The 12,641-nt window shown below is 38.3% G+C and overlaps 1 protein-coding gene across 1 annotated transcript in view; it reads left to right on the plus strand.

Moving 5' to 3' along the window:
- Positions 1–854: 854 nt before the first annotated feature.
- mtmr9 (myotubularin related protein 9) overlaps positions 855–12,641 on the plus strand; it is a 12,685-nt gene continuing 898 nt past the window's right edge. Inside the window, exons 1-10 of the mRNA XM_037685419.1 lie at positions 855–895; positions 1,281–1,468; positions 3,783–3,891; positions 5,616–5,741; positions 5,849–6,022; positions 6,432–6,649; positions 6,832–6,993; positions 7,066–7,207; positions 7,429–7,649; positions 7,863–8,014. Of these exons, the coding sequence (XP_037541347.1) occupies positions 1,287–1,468; positions 3,783–3,891; positions 5,616–5,741; positions 5,849–6,022; positions 6,432–6,649; positions 6,832–6,993; positions 7,066–7,207; positions 7,429–7,649; positions 7,863–8,014 (1,486 nt within the window). The 5' untranslated portion in view covers positions 855–895; positions 1,281–1,286. The remainder of the gene's footprint in view (positions 896–1,280; positions 1,469–3,782; positions 3,892–5,615; positions 5,742–5,848; positions 6,023–6,431; positions 6,650–6,831; positions 6,994–7,065; positions 7,208–7,428; positions 7,650–7,862; positions 8,015–12,641) is intronic.

Here is a 12,641-nt window from a genome sequence, read left to right on the forward strand (position 1 = left end):
GGTAGGTAGGTAGGTAGGTAGGTAGGTAGGTAGGTAGGTAGGTAGGTAGGTAGGTAGGTAGGTAGATAGATAGATAGATAGATAGATAGATAGATAGAAGGACAGACGGACGGACGGACGGACGGACGGACGGACGGATGGATGTGATGGCCTAACGGTGGCTCAGTTGGTAGAGCAGTTGCCTCTCAGCAAGAAGGTTGCTGGATCAAATCATGGCCTGGGATATATCTGGGTGGAGTTTGCATGTTCTCTCCGTGCATGTGTGGGTTTTCTCCAGGTACTCCAATTTCCTTCCACAGACCAAAAACATGCATGTTGGCTGATTGGTAACTCTAAATTGTCCTTGTGTGTGTGAGAGAGTGTGAATTGAAGTTTGTCTCTGTGTCCCTGTGATGGACTTGCAACCTGACCAGGATGTCCCCCGCCTCTCGTACAAGGCACCAGTGACCCCCACAACCCAAAAAGGATGAAGTGGGTAAAGATATTGGACGAATGGATGGATGTGTGTTTGTGGATGATGTGGTTCGATTCAACAGCTAAATTTTATTCAACAGCATTTCAGTTTTCATACAACATGTGCAATTTTTATTATGTTATATTGTATTGTATTGTGTTGCAGACTTGTATTTTACCAGATAGTAATTCAAATTTTATGAATAACTCAATAGTGTAGCAACATGCATGCAATATGTATATTTTTTTTTGTTCACTTACCAAGTGTGTATGGAATTCAGTATCTCTAATTTTCATGTTTAACATAACATGACAGAGTCGACGTCGTGAACAAATTAGATATTTTCCCCGCAAACCATCCAGAACGGAACTTCTCTTGTGTTGTTTGTTTCCACACGGTTTGTTTTTGCAAACGTACCAGTGTCGGCCAAATAAATATCTGGTAAGGATGCGAATAAAGTGTTTAACAATGTTAGGAAACGTTTAGTATTTTGCTTTGTATTTAAACTACTGTACTCTAAATGTAAACTGTTTGAGGTAAAGAGAAAAAACGAGAACATATTTTACGGTAAATGTTTTGTTTCTGTCACAAAGCTAGCTTAGCTAACCTTAGCCGCTTGATTTCCTGAATCTTGCTGACGAGTTGTAAATTCATTTTGTTTTTCTGTTGACGTGACATTTACCAGCACGATATGTTTTTAAACCACAGCACAGCTGAGACTCAGTAACATGTTGCGCTGCTCACATAAATCTTTCTCATTCCTCTAATTTCTGCCTCAATCATTTTAGGCTGTGCTCGGTTTTATTTTATTTTTTTCCTGTTTCAGACCGTCATGGAGTTCGCAGAGCTGATAAAAACACCCAGAGTGGACGGGGTCGTCCTGCACCGACCCTTCATGCCCACCGTGGAGGGAACTTTATGTTTGACTGGTCATCACCTGATTCTTTCCTCCAGACAGGACAACACAGAGGAACTGTGGCTGCTTCATTCAAACATAGACTCCGTGGAGAAGAGGTGAGGTTTCACTAATTTTGTTCCTTCAAAACTTATAAACTGCATAATCAAAATGTTTTTTAATTGGTTTTTATGAATAGATGTGGATAAACTGTCCAGGTCTGGGCCATAGTCAGTAAACAGAAAACTAGATGATTACACAATTCATAGAGGGCCATTAGATTGTGGTCTGCACCGATTTGATTGTTTGCTTCTATAAAGCAAAATAAAAAAAAAATCCTACACACTTTAAAACCCCTTAACCTCATTAAAAATCATATTGTCAAAACAAATGTGCTGATTTACATGGGTTAATTATTTATTATCTGCTTTATTTGTATTTTTTGACTCTACAGTTGCTCACACTCACATTCATTTAGTGATTTTGTGCACGTAAGTGTCTTGCTAGGAAGCATTTTGACACATGTATCAGAGACGTTAGGCAACTGATCCATTAATCTGAATAATGTAGCACCCATTCTCCTTCCTCAAGCTATTTTTTATGACCTCAGGACAACATAACAGCGCCACAAAGAAAATCCAACTTGTCCCCTATCACAGAGAGAAGGTGGAGAATTGGAAGTTCCTCCTTTAGTCTGTCTGTCCGTGTGAGCATGACAACTTGAAAAAATTGTGAGGTACTGACTAGACTTCCATTTTGTTGTGTGGCTAGATTTAAGCGCGAGAAAGGTTCTTTTCAAAAAATTGGGTTGCCACATCAAAATACAAGAAGATGGCTGCTGACATATAATAATAAATGCAAACCTTATGAGCTGGATACCTTGAAAAATAAGCAAAATGTCGACTTCCCTTTTGCTGTGTAGCTGCATCTAGCTATAAGGTCACTATCAAAAATTGGGTTGCCACATCAAAATTCAAGGTGGTTTCTGCCAAGTGTATGTGTGTCTGCGCGCACACATGTTCATATACTGGCCACCCCTATCATTTGCGGAAAATATGCTTTCTATTTTTTATATTTCTTAAAAAATATAGTTTCCTCAAATGATTGTGGTGGCCGGCGGGGTGGATAAAGGTTAATCTATGGTGGCTAAGGCCACCATTGGCCACCCCTTGGCTCCGCCATTGCACCTGGTCATAGATTCATTCATTCAACCTTTATTTATCCAGGTTAATCCCATTGAGCTTCGGGGACTCATTTACAAGAGAGACCTGATTTCTTAACAAAGAGTGATGACAACAAATGCAACAATAGACAATCATAAAGGATGCGTACAAATTGAGAATATCAAGTGAAAATAAAACGGTATTAAAAAGAGTTTTTAAAAAACAGCTAGGTTGTAAGGCGATGTAGAAAACTAAAAACAAGAACATGTCTGCATTGGTTTTTCCCATGAGCTTCGCAGATATTTGAAGCCACTTAGATAAAATGGCTTCTTCCACACACAAGGATCCGTCACTCGGACAAGAAATAAAAAAATACTACCTCTCTTCTTATACACAGTGTAACTCTTACCCACTTGAGTATCTTGCACCAAAAACATTAAGGTTTACTTCAATTCGGTTTCAATTCAGTTTATTTATAAAGTGCCAAGTCACAACAGGAGTCATCTCAGGGCACTGAACAGAAACATTCATGGATAAAAATTATTAAGTTAGCACGACTTGAATCTTGAATCACTTACTTGAATCTCCTGTTCAATTCCAGTCCAGATAAACACTCAAAACTACAAACATTCACTATTCAAATCCTCCAGCGACGTGGGACATTTGTGTAACGTTTGTCTTATATTTTTCTGTTGTAAATATTGGTGACAGTTTGCTGTCATGAAAGTGCAGTGTTGCAAAGATGCACTACAGAGAAACCATCTTAAAAACCTCTCCCAGTCTGTTTTTACACTGTTGTCCATCAGACTGCATGGTTCAAATGATCAGCATGGTCACAAGTAAAATTAGAATATATTTTCAAAAATATGAAATAAAATGTTTGCAACAATGAGACTGTTTGCCCTCATTTACACTCATGTTTATTAACCTATAGTAAAAATAATTGATTTATGAATGTTAAACGAGTTTCCTTGCTTTGCTTCACAATAATCATCATCAGTTTTTATTTCATTTACTGTGGTCCACTGCTAAACAAGATTATACAAGATGCAGTGAAGCTACATTCTTTAGCGTGCAGCAAATTATTCCAAGTCCTGCTTGTATTTAAACTGGTTAGAAGAACTAAACCAGTTTTGACAAGACATTTCAGCTGCATTACTTTCCTACAGTGTTTACCATATTTTATTTTTTTCATTCCTGTAAAATATCTAAAATATGCTCACTTCATAGTGATTTACCATGTTTAATCAATCTGGACCTTGTGTTTTAGATTTGTGGGATCCTTGGGAAGCATCATAGTCAAATGCAAAGACTTGAGGGTGATCCAGCTTGACATCCCTGGTATGGAGGAATGTCTCAACATTGCCAGCTCCGTTGAGGTAAAATTCCAAATTTTTATAGTCCCCAACAGAGTCCTCAGACATTTTTTTCATTAATATTTATATATTATATATATTATTTCATATATATTAGTGGGGGGCAAGGTTCCGCTAATCCAGGGGTCTGTAACCTGTGGCTCTGGAGCCACATGCAGCTCTTTGGTCCCTCTGCAGTGGCTCTTTCAAGCTTTAACCAAAACAACAAAAAAATAATTTTATTGGTTATACAAACAACAATAAAGTACTAGTTTCAGCAGTTTTCCTGTAATTTATTTTGCAAATATGTGAATACTGGAACAAATACAAGGAGTAAAACATACTCACTTTCCAGATGTCCACTGTCCAGATGACCAGACTGAAAAATGTTGGATTTTATACCTGGATTATTGAGCATGGACTTTGTTGTTATACTCACTTTAACTTTATGTTTTATCTCTATACCTAATTTTTTGACGATAAAAAAAAAAAAATACATAGGTCTACATAGTTCATAGTTTTTATTAATTAAAGAAACTATCCCCCCGCCCCAAGAATCTGGTCCTTTCATTTATCTTAAATTGTAAAAATATCAGTAAATGTTAAAAATCATTAGATAATTTTAGCTTTATGTCACCCCTAGTGGCCACAAAAGCCCCCTCCAACAAACCTACAGTGGCCCATGGGCCACCAGTTGATAACCACAGTTGTAGCATGTTGTTGTGGCTCTGAACACTTTCAATTTAGTGAACAAAGGTGTAAAAATGGCTCTTTTGATCGTAAAGATTGCAGACCCCTGCGCTGCGCTAATCCATTAATAGCTGAACTAACTTTCCGTTTAGCAGATTCATGTTTTTGCTAACTTTGAAAACCTTTAGTGGAATTAGCTTTTGCTAAATATATAAACAGTAAATTCAAGTCGTGGAGGGAAGAATACTATGCTATGCAGAGCTAAGCAAAGCTAAGCACCACCTGATGATGTCACCACCCTCGCAGTGCTTTTCCCTCATCATACCTACTGCAGTCTCTGACTCATGGTGTCAGTTAACAGCCAATAACAGAGACTTTAACATAAATGTCAAACCAGAACAGGAAATAACATGAAAAACAATTTTCACACTCAGAAACATCGTAAACTGTCTGAAACGTTGCACACATAATTCCTTACCAGCATGCTTTGCAACACTCACACAGTCTCTGGGACGTGACTCTCTCACACATTTCACACATTTTTATGTTAATACAAACAGATTTATTACTGAGAGAATATTGACGATGACGCACAGCAACTTTGTAGTTGGTTAATAAAAGTAGTTCACAAATAGGATCACTTACGTGAATTAATTAATTAAAGTAAATGACATGAGGGAGACATCTGACACACTGAATGCATCACTCTCCTTCACCCCAGCAGAGTTCTGCTCTACCTCTTTGGTTCCAATGGACCAGATTAATTTCAGAAAGCTCACGTCTGAATGGGACATGAACGCTTTATTTGTGATTTATGAACCGTTTTGAGTTGTATTCACTTACAATGTTGTCACGTTACAGACAGCCTTACAGCAACAGCAGTGGATGATAAAAGTTAGGGCTTTAGTGTTAGCTTCCACTAATTTTTTAGTTAGTGAATTAGCGGTTTGTGCATCTAACTTTTTGGTTAGCTGTGCCCGCCACTGACATTTTCTTTTATCTGTGTGGCATTTGATTTGTGATCCTTGCTGAAATACTAAAATTTCATTCCTTCCCAGGCTCTGTCCACACTTGATTCTGTCTCTCTGATGTACCCTTTCTTCTACCGGCCCATGTTTGAAGTCATAGAGGATGGGTGGAATTCATTTCTTCCGCAGGACACCTTTAAAGAGTTGGAGTCCATGGTATGGTCATGATTTGTCACAGTTAGTTCTAAGGCTTGTCAGGATATGATCACGCAACCTTTGCTGTTTGTACCCTCTCTGAACTTCACACAAATGTCCTCTTTCAGACAGACGAGTGGAGACTGAGTGAAGTCAACAAGGACTTCAGTGTGTGTCCTTCATACCCACCTCTAGTGGCAGTGCCCAAACACATTGATGATGACGTTCTGAAAAAAGTTGCCACCTTCCGTCATGGTGGACGTTTTCCAGTACTTAGTTACTATCACAAGAAGAATGGCATGGTGAGTGCACATAAATATAAATATAAATATAATATTTGGGGGAGTGGTGGCGCAGAGGTTAGAGAGGTGGGCTTGTGATCCGAAGATCGCCGGTTCACGCCCCAGCCCCGACAACATCAAAATTGTGGGTGGGGTAGGTGAAACACCCACACTTGCCCCCACCCTCATTCGCCCCACTCTGGGCCCATGAGCAAGGCCCTTAACCCCCACCATGTGCTCCCTAAACAGGTCTCTCTTGAAAATGAGTTCTCGTGGCTCAATGAGACTAACCTGTATAAATAAAGGCTAAATGAAAAAAGAAAAAAAAAAAAATCTGTTTTGCATTTCAATATTTGTGGGTTTGAGCCTGGAACGCTCAGAGGCAGACTGTATCATTGTGACATTGTCCTGAAATGACTTTACCTTCCAGGTGATGATGCGAGCAGGGCAGCCACTGACAGGCACGAACGGGCGACGCTGCAAGGAAGACGAGAAGTTGATCAATGCCACTCTGAGGCCGGGGAAACGGGGATACATAATCGATACGCGCGCTATCAACGTTGCTCAACAGGCCAAAGCTCGAGGAGGGGGGTTTGAGTCTGAGGGTCATTATCCCCAATGGAGGAGGATCCACAAAGCCATTGAAAGGTGAGAGCTAATTTAAAGTATTTTGTTTTCTAGGTTAAAAAAAAAATAATAATATATATATATATATATATATATATATATATATATATATATATATATATATTGATTGTGCAAATTATTTCTCAAATTAAATTATTAAGTCAGGTTTTCAAAGATCTTTGTGGAATATTTGTTGTTTTCAGGTATAATGTCCTCCAGGAAAGTCTGATTAAGCTGGTGGAGGCCTGTAACGATCAGTCGCACAGCATGGACCGCTGGTTAAGCAAGTTAGAGGCGTCCAGTTGGCAAACTCACATCAAGGAGATCCTCACCACTGCTTGCCTGGCTGCCCAGTGCATCGACAGGTTCTGGACTTGTGCTTCTTTCAGATTATGAACTGGTGAGGCATGCTGACAAACTGTATGTGTTTGTTTCAGGGAGGGAGCTTCGGTGCTCGTTCATGGAACAGAAGGGACTGACTCCACCCTGCAGGTGACCTCTTTAGCTCAGATCATACTTGAGCCAGTCTGCAGGACCATCAAAGGCTTCCAGGGCCTATTGGAGCGAGAGTGGCTCCAGGTGAGCTTCTTGGAGTTTTGATCCACCACCTAAATTCTTCTTATACAAATTTCTGAGGAGGTTAAAGTATAAAACAGGATCCTTGATTTTGCTAAACTAAAATGGCGTGTTTCTGGCAAATTAAGAGACAGAAACACCAAGTGAGGATGCTGGCTTTGTTTTAGGTGCAGTTTTAGTATTTCTACTGATGTCCCCTGTCACTTCTTTACCCACCCTCCCAGGCAGGTCACCCATTCCAGCAGCGCTGTGCCCAGTCTGCCTACTCCAACAGCAAGCCTCGACAAGAAGCTCCCGTCTTCCTGCTCTTTTTGGACTGTGTGATGCAGATCCTTCGCCAGTTTCCCTGCTCCTTTGAATTCAATGAGGCCTTTTTAGTGTTGCTTTTTGAACACACTTACGCCTCTCAGTTTGGTACTTTCCTGGGCAACAGCACATCCGAAAGGTGAGATTAAATAAACTCATGTTATTATTAGCCTAAACCAGCCATATGTTTCCTTTTGTATCCCCAGCCTAATTTTGTTTCTGAAAATCTTAAATATTGAGCCTTAAACTTAACCGATATCCTTAACTGTCTGTATTTATTTACACTTTTCATGTTTTTTTTTCACTTTATAAGCTCACAGTTAGATATGCTTGGTATCCTGCCTTTTTACAGAACCAGTCTGTGTCTACGTGAGAAAACTGTTTCTCTTTGGTCGTGGGTGAATCGGCCACAGGAGCTGGAGCGTCTGACCAATCCGCTCTATGAGGCCAACAGTTTGGTGATCTGGCCCTCTGTGGCTCCTCAGAGTCTGCTGCTGTGGGAAGGTGAGCAAATAAAACAACAATATATAGTAGCTGATGTTTTAAGAAGGCTGTAATTGTAAAAAACACAAAAAAAGTGATGTGAAAACCCTCCCAAAAAAACTCAGTGTTGCACAAAGATGGTTTTGTTTCAACGTATAATTTTTAGGTTACACTTCCTAACCAGTAGGAACCTTTGCATTCAGTTCAATTGAGTACAGCGCCAAGTCACAACAGAAGTCGTCTCAGAGCACTGAACAGAAACATCCATATACATAAAAAATAATTTAACATTATTTATCTGATGAGCAGACTGCTTTGAATTTAACTGCATCACAGAACTCTCATCTTGAGCAAGCATGAAGGCGACAGTGGAAAGGAAAAACTCCCTCATGAGGAAGAAACCTTTAGCAGAACCAGACTCAGGACAAGCAGCCATCTGCTTCGACTGACTGGGTTTGAGAGGAACAGGAAGGAGGAACAGATACACAATGGCAGGTCAAGAATCACATTAAGATAGAAATAGTATCAAATGAAAACTATTCAATTTTAACAATTCATTTAAGGAAATGAGGTCAATTTGTCTTCCGGTAATCTAAGCCTATGGCAGCATAACAATCCAACCCTAACTATAGGATTTATCAAAAATGAAAATCTTAAGCCCAGTCTTAAAACTGGACAATGTGTCGGCCTCACGGACAGAAACTGGAAGTTGGTTTCACAAGAGAGGAGCCTGATAACTGAAAGATCTTCCTCCCATTCTGCTTTTGGAAACTGTAGGGACCACGAGTAAACCTGCAGTCTGAGAGTGAAGTGCTCCGTTAGGAAAATATGGAACCATAAGATCTTGAATTTAAGATGGAGCGAGGTTTTTGAGAGCTTTGTAGGTTAGAAATAAGATTCTGAATTCAATTCTGGATTTGACAGAGAGCCAATGGAGAGAAGCTAAAATTGGAGAGATATGATCTCTCCCACTAACTCCAGTTAAGACTCTGGCAGCAGCATTTTGGATCAACTGAAGACTTTTTAAAGAAGTATTTGGACACCCAGATAACAAACCATTGCAATAGTCCAGTCTAGATATTGTAGTGAACTAGATGACCTCAAATCTACCAGATGGACAGAGACTGTTATTTTCATTGATCTGAATAAGTCTGGGCCATCTGATGACTTTCTTTCTTGAATTAATCAAGCAGAAAAGACAATCCTCTATAATCATTACTGTCTTACAAATGTTTTGATAATCAAATTGTGGTAGTTCACTCAATGCTTACAGGTTGAAAAGAACTACTCATCTTTATTTTACATAAACAGTAAGTAATGATTTTTATTCCTCATTCAAAGAAGAAATCACCTGAATATGCATTTCTTGATTTTCTGTCTGAAATGAGCCAAGGCGTAAGTGTGTGAAAGTTGAAGCTTCGGTCAACTAAATGTTTACTGAAGAAGGAATGTCATGTTTTACTATTTGAAAAGATTACCAAGTGTGAGACTCCACGAAGTCTGGTCGACTGCAATAATCTTTTCTGTATGTTGAAAACAATCCTTGACTTTTGATAATAACTTACGTCAAAAAACCACACCTCTTTCTGGTACATCCACGAATCAGAAAGCTCTAAATTGAACCGGAAGTCGACCCAAATAAAATGTGGCAACTTCCCAGTTCATGTCAGAGAATGAAAAAGTTCTCATGTAGTGCTCAAGGAGTTCTGAAGAGAATTCATGGAGAATTCATGGAGAATGGTGAAGTGAATGGAAGAGAATTCGAGAATTCAGGATGATCCAGAGACGTTTGGAATTATAATTTCTGTTTGAACGACCCACGCACGACTCTCTAAGGATTTTAGCAGTTCTCAACGGAGACGCTGGAAAGAGTCTGAAGGATTCTTACTGAGCTGATGAACTTCAACAAGGTAAAAGTTCTTCTTCGACCAAGTGTACCGTGGGCAAAGCTGAGATCTGACGGAGCGTGCAATTTCTGGTCAAACAGATTAAATTCCCTCACATAGTTCTCTGTAAGATAATCTCCATTTCATCTTAAACTCTTTTCTCTCTCACAAAACTAGTACAGATATTTTAGAAATATCTGAAGCAAAGTCCTCAAATCACCGCCGAGTGATTTGAAGTTCATTTTCTGTGAAACTGTCTGTTATTATTTTCATATTTTGCCAAATTAATGTAAATGTTTGATGTTAAACTTTGATTCTGAAAATAAATGACTCCATTCATTTGATGGGTCAAAGGTAATGACGTCTCTCGTTCACATTTCTGTTAAATTCAATGCACGACATTACAGTCAGAAAAATGAAGAACTCGTGAAAAGTATGCATAAATATATACCACATATATTTGTCATACAACAAGTGACACGTACAGACGTGACTCACTACAATATTTAGTGTAGACTTTGCACAAATACATTTTTTATAAGCTTTTTTGAAATTTGCAACATTTGGACTGTTCCTCCATTAAACACATAACATATTTTATTTACTGTATAAGTTTAATCAGTGCCTGGAAAGGGTCCTCATTACTGGCAGCATTTATGACTCATGCCAGTGTGGGTTTGACTCACATACTGAGTTTATTCTTTGACTAAACCTGAAACCTAGACAAGTCTGTGTAAGTTCAAAGGTCAAGTTAAAGAATAACGTTCACATTGGCTGCTATTCAGTCAAAAAACTAACCTTTACTGGAGGATTACATTTATTTGGGCAGAGATTCATAAATCTCACCAGAAGAGGGCACTAATAATTGTATTGTATTTGTGGCTTTGGTAAACTGATTCATCCTGTGAGTTAGTACACATTTATATATTTGAGCTACATTTTAAGTTGCCCCTGCTGCACAAAGCTACATGTTGTGCTGCATCATATATCAAAACAAGCTTTTATTTTGATAAGCAATCTCAAATGAAAATAGTAACAAGTGAATAAATAATAATGCAAATTATTTTACTATAAGATGCCATTTACAATCATATCTGACAAAAGGAAAAATGATCCTAACAATTATATTTAAGCCTCTTTTCGACTTAAACCTATTTTTAAACCATTTTTCATGAGCATTTCCAGGTTTGCTTTGCTTTGTCCACAACATGTGTCAGCGATGTGTTCATCCTGCCTGCTCTTATTATTATGGTATGTCCTGGGGGTAACCATCACTGACACCGGAGCCTGCTGGTGCCTGTTAGTGCAGAACGTTTTTACTACAAGTTTTCAGTTAGCGATCCTATGTCAAAGGCTAATTTAAGTCTTGTGGCTTCACTCACACACTTCAAACTGCTTTCATAGTTTATTCTGAAACGTCACAGATCCTGGGAAATATCATGTAAATGTTCACGTATTTGAATGTGGAAGTAAGCTGTAAAGTTTTCTTATGTTATCAGAGATACCACAAAAAACAAAGAATCAGATATGACTGATTTGAAAATAAATGTTTTTTTTAATCTTGATATTTATTTAATAAAAAAACATTGTATAAAAGAGTTTCCTACATCTAATTAAAATATGTTATAATAAAGTGCTTTTGACTTGATTTATGGTCATATTAAACTAAAAGCAATTGTATTTTTGAATATAAATCCATTTATTTGAATTAGGGTATTAGATAAATCTTCAGGTTAAACTTCCTGTTGAGGTTGTAGTTGGAACAAAAGTTTCAATACGTTTATAAGACATGTAGCATTTAAAAAGCTAAAACTATATAACTCCAGACAATTTGTTTAAAACAAATTCAGAGTCTTGAGTTGCACAACATATTAGAACAACCATAAATAAACGAGCTCTCTGAGCTCCAAGTCGCAGCTCTTTAAAAGCTCGCCACTACTTATAATACTTCTAAAGGCATTATGGGAAATTTTCTTTCTGATTTTAAACATGTAAGAATTTTTATAGTTTTAAAGAAAGCTGTGAGAGTTCATCATATCTTATAGATTTGATTGAGTTGGGAACATGACCGTATTTCAGTGCTACTAAAAGTGAAGAACAAAAATTACAGTTTATGTTGGAAGCATAAATAAATTCAACAATCATCTCAAACATTGTTGCACCACAGAAGAATATATTCAGCACGAGCTTTTTTGTATACAGCACACATAAATAAAATAAACATGGTTAAAATCATGGGTTTGAATTCTTGTAAAAGTTAATTTCAAATATTAGGTTCATTTTTTTAAACCGAAAATAGATTGCTAAATGCGTGAATTTCACGGGTTGAGACTTTCAATGCCCAAAAACGTCCTGGGGGGATTTGTGCGCATAAAGAAAAGTTGGGGGAGGGACATTTTCACAGAGGTTAAAGGGTTCGGGCATTCAGTTTGAAAGGCCTCTTTTACTGCCAGAAGCTTTAGGGTCACACCCTCTTTCTAAATGAAGAGGAACCAGACATTTGAGAGCTCAATAGAGCATGTGACATTCTGCAAGTAAGCATTTCTCCCTGAAAACCACACACACTTTATAACTTAAAACAGCCCATGAAACACCAAACCTCCCGCTGCACATGTGGATACTAACTGGGGTTGATGGGGTGCATTAAACCTTCATCCTCTCAAAACTGGTGCAACTTTTGCTGGTTAGTTTACTTAAAAATAAACATCTATATATCCAAATGTGCCCAGGGAGTATCCGCATGTGCAGCGGGAGGTTTGGTG

This window comes from Nematolebias whitei, chromosome 12 (assembly GCF_014905685.2).
Source record: "Nematolebias whitei isolate Nwh7 chromosome 12, NemWhi1, whole genome shotgun sequence".
Lineage (NCBI taxonomy): Eukaryota > Metazoa > Chordata > Actinopteri > Cyprinodontiformes > Rivulidae > Nematolebias > Nematolebias whitei.